We start from the raw sequence: 16,715 nt of genomic DNA, 5'->3' as shown, positions 1-16,715 counted from the left end.
AGCCGCTCTGTCCAGTCCGTCATTTTTAACAAAATGTACTCCTTTTGGCTGCCGTTATAAAGTAGATCAGCAGTGTGCGTGCCACAGCAAGATTACAGGAAAGTAAAGATCTTTTCTGGACCTCTCTCTGTAGTTTTTAATATTAATCTGGAAGTTCTGGAATTTTTATTCCTGGAAATTAGGCTCAGTCACAAGCTGAAGCTTAATACATGTAAAATCCAGTTTGTTGACTCTGATTTGTAGAAAAAGTAGTTGACTCCTGAGTTTTCAGTAAGTGGTATTTTTCTGAGCAGTAAATTTGTTTTTAATTAAAAACTCACCTGCCTCAAAATTGAATATTTCACTGTGATAACAAGAACCATACATTTCTGATTTCTGTATTTTACAATAGTGTTTTTTTAAAATCTTTCAGTTTTTATAAGTCCAACAATGTGCAACGGTTCCACTATTCAAGACCAGTCAGAAAAGGATCAGTTGACCCTGAAAATGAATTTGCCGTAAGTAAATGAATGACAGGGTGATGGAGGTAGTTGTGACTGAATTTTAATCTAGTTGCTTTCTTCGTCTCAGATTACTTATTACAGACACCCTAATTTTAGGATCTGGTTGAAAAAAAACCAAAACCACAAGATTTCTCTATTTCAGCACTACTCCTAGTCAATGATATATCACTGTTTCAATTGTGGGTAAACATTACGTAGTTAAGTATGCTCAACACATTTGTGTTAAGCAGTAACATTCTCTGGTACAGATTTTCATTATGGAACAAGATGACATGTAAATAAATATCAAATGGTTTGCCTCTTGTAGTTTACAACACTTGTGTCAGCTGCGAGCTTGGCAATGAGAGGTGTGTGTTGTCTGCTTTCATCAGTCCTCCAAAATCTTTACAGACTACAGTGCTACCCATGACATTTTAATTCCCATTCATAATGGTGTAATGCTGCGAAACAGACTTTGTTGTTCAAATATTCTAGGAAATCTGCAACATTATATTTTTCAGTGTCATGCATAAAAATGTGGTAAATTTATATATTTTAATTTTACAGATATCTGATATTTTATAGTCTGTCATGAAACCCATACCATCCAATCTTTACGGCGTAATCTGTGCTCTTGGGAGACTGAAAGGAAAAGCCATTTATTTCAAAAATGTACAATTTCAGTCATGTGTGTGCTGATCAGTAGTGTCAAGAGTCTGATGTAACGAGCTTCTTACCTGCTGTTAAATTAAATGCGTCAGATACAAACTCTATCCCAGCTTCCTACCATGTTATCAAGACTCATGATGCACATTGGCTTCCTTTGCAAACTGGAGAGTTTTGAAACCATTTATGAACACACCTTGAAATGGTTTCACAACAATTAGATTATAAATATTTTAATTGCTGATGACGATAGATAATATGCATGCTTACTTCAGACAGGTGGAAACTGGGATAGCTGGAGCGCGTCTTCATTGCCTTCACTATTATGTTTCTCAGTACTGGCAGTTTAGATGAGCCAATATTGGTAAAATAAGGAGCAGTAGGTTAAATGAGCTGTGGTATTTTTTAAATACCTGCAGCCAGTCAGCTACTCTTGTACTGAAGAGGAAAAAGAAAGGAGGAAAAAAACAAGTAAGAATGCTGGCACATTGTTATAGGGCTATTATTGCTTTTAATTGCAGGAATACGTTTCGAAAATGGAGAGAGGAATGATGATCTGGTAGAGGTGAGAGTAGCTCATTTAGTCACAGTCACTCAATCTGTAAGGGCAAAAATAGGAAGAGATACTAAAAGATTCAAGAGTAATTTTCTTTTTTCTCTGCTTTGTACAGGCTTAGTGCCTCAAGATGACCTAATCTGAAATCAGAAAAATGATTTGTGCAAATTACTGTGCTCAGTTCATTTTACAGTGTCCTCTTATGCAAAAGCGTGTGTGTTTTCCATCTACATTCTTTTCACTCTGACATTTCAGAAGGCAGAAAAGATTAAAGTTGAAATCCTGAAGTATCATTCTCTCCTTGCTGTGTTTTTTTAATAGTCTATGTGGATTGAGAGAACATCATTTGTTACAGCATACAAGCTTCCTGGAATTTTACGATGGTTTGAGGTTGTCTCCATGTCACAGGTATGTATTAATGGGATAAGAACGTGTAAAACGTGTATCTATATGAATCCTCATGTACAAAACAGTTTGCAAATTTATCACACAAGGCTGTTGTTATTTGCTTATTTTTATACATACCAAACTATTATTACTTATGTTGTCTCTTTCTACTGCTGGAATCCATATATCTTACATCTGACTTGTAGCTTCAGGTCCAAGTCTTAAGAGAATTGAACAAACCTGGTGTTTTTTGCTGAACTATGAGAATATTGTGCATGTACATGAAATTTTATAAAACCAAAGAGACCTTTTTATCTCTTTATAAACCTTAGAAGTCTTTTGTTTCTTCATAGACTACAATTAGTCCTTTAGAGAATGCTATTGAGACTATGTCCACAACGAATGAAAAAATTCTGATGATGATTAACCAATACCAGAGTGACGAGAACCTTCCTATTAATCCACTTTCTATGCTTCTAAATGGAATTGTTGATCCAGCTGTTATGGGTGGCTTTGCTAAATACGAGAAGGTAAGAGCTTTTAAGTCAATGCAAAGAACATATTCAGATATTAATATATTATTTCATAATCCTCTACATCCTTTATTCAAAGCGGCAGTGGAATATGGGCTGGGAATATGAAAGCCCTGACTCCACTGATTAAGGGATCCTCATATCCTGGTCACAGCTGCCTTTGAAAGCAGAAACCAGCAAACTAGAGTAACTGAAGCTCTATATTAATTGCACTTATGGGGGTTTTCATATACGTGTGAGATCACATGCCCCTTTTGTCATGAAATAAGAATTGATCTGGAGTAAATGAATCAAGTTTCTCCTACAGTAGGTCTGGGGTATTTAGATGTGGGTCATCAATTAAACCATTATCAGGTTTTCTCAGTGACTGCAGCCATTCTGCATAGCAGGTTTTGTTGTTAAAAAATGGGAATCCAAATAAAAACTGTTCCAGCAATAGATGCAAATGGGAATGTCTTAAGGAACTGAATGGTAGAAAAGTTGTCCCTAAGACCACCTTGTGAAGGGGAGGCGGGGGGGCAGGAGAGAAAACAGGAATTTTTAAAACTCATATGCATTGAAATTCCAAATTATTACTTATTAAAATTTTGCATAAAAATGGATGTGGGGTTACTCCACAGTATATTGTGTAACACTGGCTAATGCCAGTAAATAAAGTACTTGAATAAAATTATCATTTATATATGTAAATCATGACACTCCAAATGTGCACCTTTTCAGTTTCAATGCAAGATTAATAAAAGAAAGAATAATTGGGTTTCAGAGTAAGGGTCTCAAACTCAGAGTATTGGATAAAGACTTCAATTAACAAAAAAGATCAGATCACCTTAATTCTCAACTGATACAATAAGGAAGTGTCACTAACAGTATCTGGTTAAGGAGCATGTTTGTATGTCTCTCTTACTTGATGACCAATATTAAGGATGTCAGATGGAATCAATGGAGTAATCACTGATTTCTCTACCTGTTGAAATGATGGACTGAATTATTCTTTTTGTCTAAGGCTTTCTTTACAGAAGAATATATCAGAGACCATCCAGAGGATCAAGAAAAGTTGAATAGACTCAAAGACCTGATTGCTTGGCAGGTAACCTCTTATTGACAGCAGTCATCTGAGGCTTCATCAGCTATTCCTTTTTTTCTGTTCCTTTCTAGCAGGAGAATGTAGCATTTAGATAGTCGTGTCATTTTTACTTGGATATTTTTGTTGTTGCTGTTGGTTTTTACTGTTTCCACAAGGCAGGGAGTGCTCACAAAGTTCCTGCCTAGTTCTGTGATGAATTCATAGTATTTTTTTGAAAAGGGACTCAGTAAAATATTCTCTCTTTAGTCTAAACTTTCTATTTCAGAGTATGTATAGTTATAAAAGGACTACCTATTTATTACCTTATTTAGATATTAGTAGTTTCCTTTAAGTAGGAAAAAGGGCTTTAACCCCTTCAATTTTAGTGTGTCTAACAGGAAGCAGCTATTCCATTGCTAACGCACTAAGATCACTGCCAAAACAACATAATTCCTTATTGTCTGGTATGGTGTGTTGCTGATAAAACACCTCTGGGGATCTAAGTGATCCTGTGCCTAAACTGGAGAAGTGGCTTAATTACAAAAATCAAATCATGTTTCCTGAGGAGGATCATCATAATTGAGATGCTACCAGAAGCTGAGGAATTAGCCATGTATCACCTCCTGTCCTGGGGAAAGCAGTAGGCCAGAGAAGTGCTCTGTGCAGCACCTCGCTTGGAGTGGTTTATCAAAAGCCACACAGAGTGAGTTGCATTTATGGTTAAAAAGGGCCAGGAATTCACACTCTGGTTGTATTCCTGGAGACAAAAGTGAGAGCATGAATAAAGTCATAAGGACTTCATGAGTTGCTGGGAAAACAAGCGTTTGCAAATGTCAGAAATTCTCTTGGGAAATAACACTTTCCTAGAGGTGATTGTTTCTTGTTGTTTGTTTCTGCTGTTTTATTTTTGTTGTTGCTTTGTTGATTTTGCTTTGGTTTGGATTTTGTTTGTTCGTGCCCTTGTTTTTGCGTTTTGTGTTTCTTGTGGCTTTTTTTGCTGTTTCTTTGTCTTTTGTTTTGTTTTTGTTTTCATTAGAAATCTTAATGGAATGATAGCTGCTCCCAGGAGCTATTTTCATGCTCAACGACCCTTCAAGATTGCCACCATACCTCTCTTTTATGTGACAAATAACATGGAAGACCATTAGTAAATATTTTTAAGTTATATCTCCAGAGGAAAACAGAATATACCGCCTACAGTAGCAGCACTGAGGTTTTGCTTTTGTGTTTTGTTGTTGTTGGTTTTGGTTTCGTGATGAGTTGGGGTTTGGGATTTTTTTTGTTTGGTTGTTTTTCTTAAATTTTCACGTACATGTGAAAAACCAACCAACCTGCAGAAGCCTTTTGTCTTCAAAGAGGAAAATGTACTTATGGGAGGTGGTAGCAGAAAAACTTTTGCTGAGATTCAAGGGAAAATGTCTCTTTTCATTGACCTAAGCATTTATTATATCAATGAAGGGGAGAAAAACTATGATTGCCATCAATATATGGCAAAATGAATGAGACAAAAGACTTGCATTTTTGCACATAGGTACCTTGTTAAGAAACCACTCACTGCTCAGTCCTCTGAAATGTAGATGATTTAAGTTTGTTGTGTATATGACTGGGCATAGTAATTGCTGTATCAAGGCATAATATATGATCTGCCTTTCCAGAGGGATGTTATGAAATAGTATAGATGAGAAACAGCGGGAATTAACCATTTATTCCTCTCTCAGCCTTGAAATGAATGTTCCAAATACTTTTAATGGATTTTTTGGTACTACTTTCTGAATGTTTTGAAGTTTATTCTTGTTTCATGTTGATTAATCTGAATTTAGTTATTAGTTTGAGTCACCAACCTTCACAGCTTTCTCCTGTGTTGTTGCCCACCACAGGCTCTGTGTATGGTTGCTTTCTGACCACAACAAACACTCAGTGTATGCAGTAGTACAATTTGACCATTACACCATCTGGCATTAGGAAATGAAGTAGTAATTTATATCTATCCCTGTAAATCCCTCTAAAGAGGACAGACAGATCTGTCTGTAATATCTGGGCTTGAATACCATGTTTTTAAAAGTTATATTCAAGTTGAACTTCCATAAAATATCATCAGGTCGAAGAGTGGACCAATGTGTACAATTATTAATAATATTTTTAGGGTAAGAACACAGAAAGTATGGAATCTAAGTGGATTTTATAAAAAAGCCCCGAACATTCATGACAAATAGCTGAAAGTCAATGGTAAAGCAGTTAGAAAAGGTTACTGGCAGAAGGCTAGCTAAAATACGTTGCACAAATCTCATAAATCACAATCTTCAAAGACCAAAGAGTAATAACGTCTTTATATTTTAAAGAGAAGCACTAGGAAGCTTCTCTTTGTGAATACATTCATTATGAAAGAGCATGTCAAAGTGTGCTGTCATTATCTTTGAAGATGAGATTTGTTTTGTTTGCTTTTAGCTGGATGCTATTACACTAATATAACAGCAAAGATGATAGTAGCAATAGAATAGCCAAGGAAAGCATTGTAGGAAAGAGGGGTTAGAAATGTAATATTACTATCGTTTGCTTCATTATAAGAATTTATTATTTTTTTTAAGCAAGCCAACAAGCTATTGCCTCTGAGAAAGGAGAAGGTTTTCTTAAGAAAATCAAGTGGAGAGAGATAGTTAATGAACAGATAACCTTTTCCTAACCTTTTTATCAGATGTTCTCCTTTAAAGGAGCAGGGATTTATGCTTTTCCTGCCTAGTTTGTAAAAGCTATTGTTATATACCTTCTTTTAATTCTAGTAGGAAGAATCAGAGATCCTAACCCCTTTGGTTACTTGTCGCTGACCCCAGCCTAAAGGATAAGCAGCAAAAAGAAAAGCACAGGAGTAAAATCGAGCAGTCAGACTGGTTAGTGCAAGCTGCCTCTGGTTGTGTTTTGAGTCATTCTGTTTTGTGTTGAACCTCTATCTTACTGAATTTTTCTTGAGATGTAGGGGATACAGAGGATGTCTGTAGAGTCAATTGAGGAGAAAGGAAGAGATCACCTTCAGTAACCAGACATTAACCTATTAAATTGATGCAGCAATTATGAAAGTGATCACATGATTCGTCCTCAGTAGATGGATTTTAACCTTTCCCAGTCATTTTTCACCCCAACCCTTTTTCTTGTAAACTGTGGCAGGCACCTTCATAAGCAGGTGGACTAGTAGTCTAAGAATTTTTTTTAACTCTCACATGGTGTGTTTAATTTTATAAGGGGTTAATATTAAAATACACAGAAGAGAGAAAAGTCCCTATAAGGCAGCCAACATTTTTCAAGAATGTACTGAGCAAGCCCATTTTTCAAGAGCCCTTTACATCCTGTACTTGCTGCTAAAAGCTGAAATCAACTGATAAACCTGTCGGCTGATCACAGTAAGAGTTTTGCAGTTGACTTAGCAGGTACTTGAAATGGAGCTAGAGGGGTTCTCAGACCCAGTTTAATATTCTCTTTTTTTTTTCTTTTTTTCCTTCTTCAAGATACCTTTCCTTGGGGCTGGAATTAAAATCCATGAAAGAAGAGTTTCTGATAATCTTCGTCCTTTCCACGACCGAATGGAGGAATGTTTCAAGCATTTGAAAGTTAAAGTGGAAAAACAATATGGGGCCAGAGAATTGGTATTGCTCTCCTTTTAACCACACCTGTACTTTTTCTTTGCTTACTACACTCGTTCTTCTAAACAAAAACTAAGCTTTCATTGTTTGTGGGTTTTCTTGTGATCTGAAGGTAGCAGGACTTGAGTTTTATAGTCAAAGAGCTGATTCAGTCCTCTGACATATCAAATATTCCTCATTCTGGATGATTTGGGTATTTTATTATATCTATTAAAATGGCAATTCTTTTCTGCCTTATTAAGGAAGTAAAAGCAAATTTTCATGTTTCTCCTCTTTGTAATTTTTCATAGTGGTTTACGGCTTTGATCTGCAATTGATCTCTCCCTGTGCTAGCCACTTCCAGCTGGGTTGTAAAGCAAAACCTACCGTGTGTATAATACTATAAATATTAGTTGAGACCAAAGTGAAATATGTGGGAATTGAAGGATAACTTCTTAGCACAAACTCTCCAGACAATTCTTGAATCAAATAGTCTATCCGAGCTTGTGCAGGCTAGCAGGAATGCTCTTGGCTGGGGTTGGGGGTTGCTTTGGAAATTATTTTACGTTGTCACTTTCAGCATTGGTGATTTTTTAAGATGGTTTATGTCTTCTGTTATAGGGGAAAAAATAGCAACCTAAATTTTGGATATTTTGCTGTGTTATACAGCTATATGATGAAAACTCTACGTATCTCAGAGTGTTTTTATTATTTTCACTCTCATGCCACCATCCCTGCAATAATAGAGAGTCTGTAATCTGCAAAGAGCAATCTCGCCTAATGCTTGGACCCTTCTGCACTCTTACAGATCAGCAGTTAAACAAAAGCAACCTGTTTAAATTTTTTTTGGTGGCTGACCTGAGCTCTTCTATTCATAGGAAAAAAACAAAACAAAAAACAAACAAAGTTCTGCAGTTTTGGCCATTCAAAGGATGAGCAGCATGTGAATTCATTGTGTGTAAACTCTGCAAAACACTTGAAAATAATTATTGAAATTACAAGTGTTTCCAAGTCTCCTTCTAGACACCAGAGTCTTGGTGAAAAATGACATCAGAAGCCAAGTATTAGCACGATTAGTATGTTGGAGCAAGGACTAACTAAATCTATTTGCCCAAGCAAGTACTTTAACGGCGTGCCCCAAGTCTGTTCCAAATAAGATCAGCAGACACTGTTTATTTTAATTTCTTTTTCCAAAACGAAGTTAATTATGTCAATTGTAGTTTATTTAGCTACTCGCTGTGTCATTGAGTTTAAGAGGTCTTTAAGTAAATCCAGACGGAAGAAACAATCACAGTAATTAACGGTAGCAAATAACTTCATTCATGCCAAATGTTAAAACATCTCTGCTGTCTTTAAGACGTCGTGAAAAGGGATGAAACAAGGGTCACGCAAAGTTGTTTGACAGAAAATGTTTCTCTTTGCCATCCTGCAGCCAGATTTTGATGACAAGAGAGTAGGACGGCCAAGATCAATGCTGAGATCCTATCGTCAGTTATCAGTGATTTCACTGACTTCCATGAATTCAGACTGCAGTACTCCAAACAAAATTGCTTCAGAAAGGTTGGTTGCGGATAATACAATACCAATTTTCTTCCAAGCCCAGGTTTTTAAACAGTTTTATGGGATGAAATGGAAAGATTTAAAAAGCTTTAAAAGGTATTCAAGGATAAAGACCACTAGCGGTCTCTTCAGACTAGGCCAGACTAGGCCAAAACTATTTTTAACTGTAGCTGTCCAGGCTGAAGGCTGCAGTATTTCAACTTTAATAGACAAAATGTACTAAAGTCTCACTGGAAAACTGTGTCATTTCATTTTCAGGAAACAAGTATTTTATTATTTAAATGGCATTTCAAATAAATACAAAGATCTGGGTTTTTTGCAATTTTCTCTTTCTACAACATTTAATTAGCATCTTTTTTGCCTGTAAAAATTGGAGAGGAAGAGAAAAGCCTTTATAAACTTACAAGTAAGAAGGTGGAAGGGTTTAGTAAAGACTGTAGTAACTGAAAATGCTTTGCCTAATATGCTTCCTTTACTGCAGTGCTGGGAAACACAAAGACTTTCAAGTTTGAGAGAACAGTTATATGTGTATTGATTAACTTTTTCACCTTCAAATTGTTTTGATCACTTTATAAATTATCCATTGGGCACACAGAAATTCTTCCCAAGCAAGGCACTGATAAAATTGATCTTGCTGAGCAGCGCTTGATTGTGATTTTTTTTTTTTAACATCTGATCTCCCTTTTTGAGCAGTTTAGTTTTAAACAGTAAAAAGTACGAAAAGGTATGACCCTAACTTGGAAGTGTTTCTTCTTAAGACACCCCTCTATTCTTGCATGTTTGACTGCCAGTGCATTGTTTAGCAAGAGTTAATTCAATTTTTTGAGCTGTCTAACAAAGATGTGTGGTATCACACATGAGATGCCCTGGGCTGCTCTTCCTGCCCTTCAGCCTCCACTCCAGAAGGGGGTAGCACAGAAATGTGAATTGTAGCGGATCTGCCAGCTCCGTGTCTCCTATGGAACCAGCCAAAGATACTTAAGCAACTGAATCATGCACCTGTTTTTAAGTCTCATGATGCTAATTTGTTTCTAGGAAGCACAGGTCAACAAATTCACCGTACTAGTTTTAACAATTATTGTTGTAAAATAAGTTGAGCCCCATGTCCAATAGGCTAGTTACATCAGCAGAGAAGGGAGTAAAGCCAGCACCTATTGAACTTTTTAAATTAAAAATAGTGCAATTTTTAGACTGTAAAAACTAGAAGGAGGAAGGAGGGGTTTTTTTATCACTACTTATGTGCATTGTTGTCCAATATGGTGAAATAAATAGGAGGGTGTGTTTAAAACAGGAGAATAAATAGTAATACTCTGTTCCACTGTTTTCAACAACCAAAATAGCATGTTTTGCTCTCAGCACCACCATTATCGTGTGTAAACTTCCCATTTGAACTCTAACTCTCTTCAGTTTAAATGTTCTTAAGCTGATGCACAAGTCTTTAAAAAGGGTTTTGCACTCATATTAATATTTTACATTCTTTGCATCATTTTAAGACTATGTCCTACCTCCTGAAGGCATCTTATTTGTATCTACAGTTGCCAGCTGAAGCACGTCATATATTTTTTTGCCAAGAGCTTGCAAGGCTGCATAGAAAGTCAAAGGAAAGCATGACCCACATTTATATTTCATGGGGAAATGACATCAGAACACCAGTGGCTTTTAAAATATCACTCAGCAACTTGTCCTTTTTTCTTTTCCTCCTGCAGCTTTGATCTGGAAGTAGTGCTACCAAAGCCAGTAAAAGCAGAATCAGAGGAGACTGCTCTGCAAATTAATCCCCACCCTGAAGTCAAGATGAGAAGGTCCAAAAAAAGAACAAAAAGAAGCAGTGTGGTGTTTGCTGATGAGAAGACGGCACCTGATATTTCTATCTCGGACATGAAATGTGTATGTTACTGAGTTAGAATAGTATTTTACAATCCATAAAATAGAGGACATCACTTCTTTGCTTAGGAAAAGAAAAACCTATCACACAGAACTCTAGGTGCCACAAAGGGAAATACGCAGGATGCAGACTGTCTGCCTTGCCATGAATGAAACACGCACGATGCTGAGGAGGAAAGAAATCAATGGAAAAATCAGAACATCTTGACTAGCTTATGATGACAGATGATATAGCCCTCAAGCTGCAAATTCTGAAGCTTGCTTAGCTTGAAATAGAGTACTATATTGGGAGGGTTAAGCTAGCTTTCCTGTGGAGAGGCAATTGACTGTGCTGACATTTCATGGCAGCTCCTCGCAGTCAGGGCTATTGCAGAAGTGATGAGCCCTGTACGTTTTGTACCTTGTTATGGAATGTGCAGCTGTTAGGAAATTGCAAGATTACAAACAGTGTTTCTTAAACAGTGCCAGATTGAAGCTTGGAAGCCCTGGCATCTCTTGCTCCATAGATCATCTGAGTGCTGTTACTGCACTGCTAGATCATAGAATGACTGATATAACTTATATTGTGCACTTTTTTTACATTGCAGATCACAGTCAGAGCTGGCCGATGGTATTATTGCAAAGATATGGTGGAAACACTATCCTACAGTTCCAAATTAAAGAATCTCTTCTAACTAGCTTTTTTAGAGTAATATTTCTGCTATGTGGAATGAGAAGTATTTATTTGACTATATATCATCTGCAAAGTCGTTGCATGTTTTTAGCTAGTGTATAATATTAAATGTGAATCCAATACTACTGCTTCTAATTTATTTTATTGTTTACTCAGCAAACAATCCCATAAAGAACTCAAGTTAGACATGATAGTTTGTTTATTAATTTTTATCTTTTATGCTTTTCACAAGATATTATTTTCCTTAGATCTTTGTTGCTCATATCTCAGTTGATCTTTAATAGTATTGTTCTTCTTAATTAAACAGCTGTCAAGGAAATACGAGTTCATGAGCGACACCAACCTCTCAGAACATGCAGTGGCGCCTCAGAAAACATCTGTCCTCAAGCAGATGAGTTCTGTCAGTCGTTCAATGCCAACTATCCCAGGTAAGCTGCTTACAGTAAGAGAAGAGTTTTCTTTATGACTATGTTAAGAAAACATGGCAATAAAGGGTTTGCTCCAAGCAGGGCAGGCAGCTCTCTCTGTGTGGCTCAGTGCCCCTGCGACAGAGATTACAATGTAAGCGTGTGTTGTGCATGTGAGGCTGGGCTGCTACTTGTGCTGGGTGACACTGTGCTGTCTAGTGCTAAGAAGCAAATGCAGAAATGTTACTTCTGGAGCTCCAAATTTTGCTTCCTTGTATAGTGTGGGTGTTCCCCCTGCCTTGAGAAGACCAAAGTTGATCCATCCTCCTTGCTGTGTGGGCTCTCACTTGCAGAAGCAAGGGTTTCTGCACTCTGCCCTCCCAGCTGAAGGCAGCATTTGAGGCAGGAAGAGCTGCCCTGTACTTTGCTTTGCCAAATATCCCCAAAGGTCATCACATAGCAGGGTTTAACTTCTGCTTTTGAGATTAGAGAGGGATCTCATAAGCCTCCGTCACATCGAGAGGAAGAGGAAACAAGGTAACACACTGCCCACTCAGAAGACTGACAGTTGCAGGATAGAGAAGGGCAAAGAGTAACTGAAGGCGCAACACATTTCAAGGCCAAACAAAAAAATGTGCCCTGCATCAGTACTCCGTGCCCCCTACTATGTCCCTACCATTGTCCCTGACTTTCCAGATGTAGCAAACACTAGGCACATTAAGCACCACAGACTGTCATGGTCCACTTCTTTTTCATGTATTTATCTATTTTTTCTTCTTGACCAAATTGGTTCATTTTTTTTCTCACTACTCAGTTCCAGTGTAATGAAGCTTAGTGCTTCCCCATTATTTATTTTTGTATTCTAAGGATATAGTTAAATTTAAAATGTCTAATTTCTTTCCAGTAATTGCAGTAGTTTATTATTTTGAATGCTGCTTTATCTTACACTCGGACTCTCCTTTCTTGGTTTTGTTTTGTACAACCAATATTCTGCTATTCTTAGGATTAACTCTGTCTGTCGGCCCTGTGGCACCTGATGAAACAATTGCATCACATAGGCTGAGTCATCCAGTGTTTCCTTCCACCTCAGACGGTGACAAGAAAACCTCCAAAAAAAGGAAAGTGAACCAGTTATTTAAGACAATGGTAAGTTCTGTGTGTTTATGGGCAAAAAAGAGAAAGCGTTACCTCTTTGGAAAAAAAAAAAAAAAAAAATAAATCTATGCTTTGGAAATTAAGTGATTTTAAGATACAGTAAGATCATAACTCAAATACTTCTTTGTTGTTGTTGAGTTTGGTGGGGGTGATGGTTGTGGTTTTGTCTGTTTTTCAAATGGAAGCTCTGTGGGGAAGCAAAACTTGCCTCTGGCTCTGCCTTCAGGAGTATGGATGTGCAGCTTGTGTGTGTGTGTTAGGAAGACTCAGATGGGCAGTTCTGCATCTGTACCACAAGAGGTCTCATTTGACCTACTGATTTTCTCTGATTTACTTCAGACAACATTTATTAGCAAAAGAGGGAAAGCAATTGTTTCTTGTTTGATTTCATTACATTGATGCTAGCGCTAACTGCCCACAGTAGGGCAAGGACAGAATGTGTTGCACAACATGCACAGTGTGAGTTGCTTTCTGAAGTCAGAGGTGCTTATTTGCAAGTAAATACTGGCTTACACTGTAGTCATTAATGTTGCCTTCCCTTAAAGTAGGAAACCTTTCACTGATTTCTGTGGAAATGTCACAAAAGTAAAACTATTGTATTTAATGTAATTTTGGAAAGAAAAAGATGTGTATTCAGTGCAGCTATTAAGATTCAAAAGTTTTATATTTTTCCTTTTTTTTCAGGTAGGGGGACGGTGCAATTTAATGCAGATGTTGGTAGCTACTGACATGCATACTGCATAAGCATTCTATGGCACTTTCAATACTGTGTGTCAACTCTCTGCTGATCTTTCAAAACACAGGTTGTTTAAAAAAAAATAGATTTTTTTCTGGTGAATAGGTTTCATTTCCATCTATTAGTTTCTTCAGTTTTCTAAAAAATATAGATAGTGCCTTCAGGGATTATAGAGCAACATTTAGGAAAATCTGCATTTAGTTGTGTTCACAATAATATTTTTTTTGTAGGAACAAGAATAACCTGTTAGTTTGGAGTCTGTAGCATTTCAGTTGTGTTCATTTTATTACAGACTTGTTCTTTTCAGACCCAGAAGTAACAGCTTTTCAGCATGATCTTATCCACTCACATTACAGACTAAGTAGCATATAAAATACGGACAAAATTTCATAGTATCATAGACTAGTTTGGGTTGGACCTTCCCAGCTCCCTCAGTGCCACCCCTGCCATGAGCAGGGACATCTTCACCAGCTCAGGTTGCTCAGAGCCCCATCCAGCCTGGCCTGGGATGTCTCCAGGGATGGTTCATCTCCCCTCTCTCAGCTTAAAACCAAGTCCTTTTTTACAAGTCTCAGAAATAACTGAATAAAGTGAAATATCCATTTTGTATAGTGCTTCACAGCATGATGGGAATCATGTGGATGGGTTTAAATACAGATTTATTGTTTTGCAGGATCGAGAAATTAATTCAAAATATTCAGGATTTGTTCAACATCTCTCTGGCTGCAGCTTAAGGCCACAAGCTAGCGCACGTTACTGAATCCAATACAGTAGTTATTTTAACATAGGACTCTGTTTTTTTGATTTTGTTTTTTTTCTTTTCAGCGCATTTCCAAAGTTCTTGAAGACGGAAAGCAGTCTGTGGAGCACCATTTCAAATCTCCATCTACAGATCTGTAATTCATCCTGTTATAAGACCATTCCTCAGCCAAAAATAATTATATATACATAACTATCATGTTTCAAAGCACCATCTACTCTAAAGAAAAACACCTGTACCATAGATGGCCAATAGACAATATGAACAATATTCATGGGTGCTGATAAATTACTTGTGATACAGCTATAGGAATAACATTTAAAGAAGATACTACAGGATTTGCCCACCAGGATATAGAGCAGAAGTTCAGTGAGCCTCTGGTTATACAGGTCAAAGGACATTGTGTGTTCCCTAATGACAAAACTTGTTCTTGAGAAGGAAGATGTATTAAAAGGTCATCTGCAAGGCTTACTAGATAATGTAAGTTGGATCTTGTTCTTTTCAAAGAGCATAGACGTTATCGTTTTGCGTAGCTTGTACAGACACGCTCCAGCTATCTTTAAACTAGACAGTGTAGTCAAGGCAACAGATGGCTCAGCAAAATATATAATAGCCACTGACAATTCACTCTGTGGATGTAGCTGGATTTACAGTCCTCAGATCCCCCTGCTGCTCTCACCACACTGCTCTGGATCCTCAGTCTTTCTCAGGGTGATGTCCATGGCTGTGACGCCATATGCCTGAGTTAGTTTCAGAACAGCGTCTATCATGTTGAAAACGTGCAAAAATTCACTTTACACATGTACAAATTGACGTTACATCCAGCAGTATGATAAACAAAAGCTGCATTTTCTGCTGTTCATCAATAAAATGTTAAAAACTTATTTGCCTTGAAACTTTCTTCTGGAAATCTATAAATATCATCGTATATAAGGTATTAGTTACTTACTGACAGCAAATGGAATTCTACAAACCCAAGTCTCTGCTTTCAAAATTGATTTTCTGTTTCTCTCTGACTCATGAGGTAGAGTTGGCTTCATTGCCATGAAGCTAGACAGCACTGCAGGTCAGCATCTCGGGTTGCTTGATAACCTCTCAGTTCTTCCTAATGGCAAGTATGTTATCCAAATATAAAACTTTCTAAAAGGCAAATATTTGATTTCCTTCACTCATGCCTTTATGTTTCAGGCACCTGCATAGGTTTATGTTAGATAAATAAAATAGGACCGTGTATAGTGTAGTGGACAGGAAAGACTGAGCTTGTTGCCATTTCTAGGGATATGGGAAAGACAAAGAGGTTAAAATTATTCCTTGCTGAGTGGGTGAATCGATGGAAAGACATCTTCAGTTTGTTCTAAGCCTCACTACTTCTAGAAACACTTTTACATTCAGCTTGAATAATTTATTTAATGAATTTAGACTCTCTTTGCAGGTTGTCAGTGTGAAGCTGTTTTCTACAGAACTAATTAGCGATTGTTTTCTGGGAGAAGTTTGAAATATTTGCCATTAGAACTAATAGTGTGCCAGGAAATACTTTTCACTGGAATAATCACAGACAGCAAAACAAAATTGGTCCAGTTTTAACACTAACTACAGTGTTTGTTGGCATGGACACTGATAGACTGTTTGTTTCACTTGCTTTTCACAGCAACTTTATGCTGCATTTGAGGAAGGACAAGGCTTTTCTAGGAAAAAGCTCAGTTTAATAGAGTAGGTTATCTGTGGGTAGGAGAAAGCAAAAGGCTGAGAGGTGCATGTTTAACATCTTGTTAACCTGGGGGAAGAAGAAGGAGGGTACCAAGGTTGTCCTTCAATATAATTTGCAGATAGATTGAAGAAATATATCACAAAATAAAAAGTATTTTAAAATAAAAGGTTTGGTTCTGCTAGGAACAAGTGAGAGAAGGATGATTAATCAACTGTTTGTTCTTTGTAGAAATATCTGTTAAAGGTTGTCTTTTGCTTGTATCTTGCAACTGTGTTTTCATGTAAGAGTGGACTAAAACAGTTTTGGCTAAAGCTGTTGTTAAAAATTATAATTAAAGTGCTGTGATTCAAAATAAAAAAATACAAAGAATGGAAGAGAAGGAAGAGCCCATAAACCAGGAAGGCAGGACCACAATGTCCAAAGGACATTTGGTGGTGAGTGCTGGTTCAAAATTCATGCTTGCATTTTGCACAGGTTTCAATATAATTTTTGATGAAGAGTTTAGATTCACACTTAATTTACCAAATATCAGCA

The 16,715-nt window shown here is 37.1% G+C and overlaps 1 protein-coding gene across 1 annotated transcript in view; it reads left to right on the top strand.

Annotated features, from left to right (window-relative positions):
• DOCK2 (dedicator of cytokinesis 2) overlaps positions 1 to 15,357 on the top strand; it is a 172,451-nt gene extending 157,094 nt beyond the window's left edge. The window contains exons 43-52 of the mRNA XM_065848779.2: positions 413 to 497; positions 2,026 to 2,112; positions 2,445 to 2,621; positions 3,628 to 3,711; positions 7,185 to 7,322; positions 8,731 to 8,858; positions 10,565 to 10,745; positions 11,723 to 11,843; positions 12,826 to 12,968; positions 14,539 to 15,357. Coding sequence (XP_065704851.1) covers positions 413 to 497; positions 2,026 to 2,112; positions 2,445 to 2,621; positions 3,628 to 3,711; positions 7,185 to 7,322; positions 8,731 to 8,858; positions 10,565 to 10,745; positions 11,723 to 11,843; positions 12,826 to 12,968; positions 14,539 to 14,613 — 1,219 coding nt within the window. The 3' untranslated portion in view covers positions 14,614 to 15,357. The remainder of the gene's footprint in view (positions 1 to 412; positions 498 to 2,025; positions 2,113 to 2,444; positions 2,622 to 3,627; positions 3,712 to 7,184; positions 7,323 to 8,730; positions 8,859 to 10,564; positions 10,746 to 11,722; positions 11,844 to 12,825; positions 12,969 to 14,538) is intronic.
• The last annotated feature ends 1,358 nt before the right edge of the window (positions 15,358 to 16,715 follow it).

Source organism: Patagioenas fasciata, chromosome 14, assembly GCF_037038585.1.
Source record: "Patagioenas fasciata isolate bPatFas1 chromosome 14, bPatFas1.hap1, whole genome shotgun sequence".
Classification (NCBI taxonomy): domain Eukaryota; kingdom Metazoa; phylum Chordata; class Aves; order Columbiformes; family Columbidae; genus Patagioenas; species Patagioenas fasciata.
The sequence above is the reverse complement of the archived record's forward strand: the minus strand, read 5'-3'. Positions and strand labels throughout refer to the sequence as shown.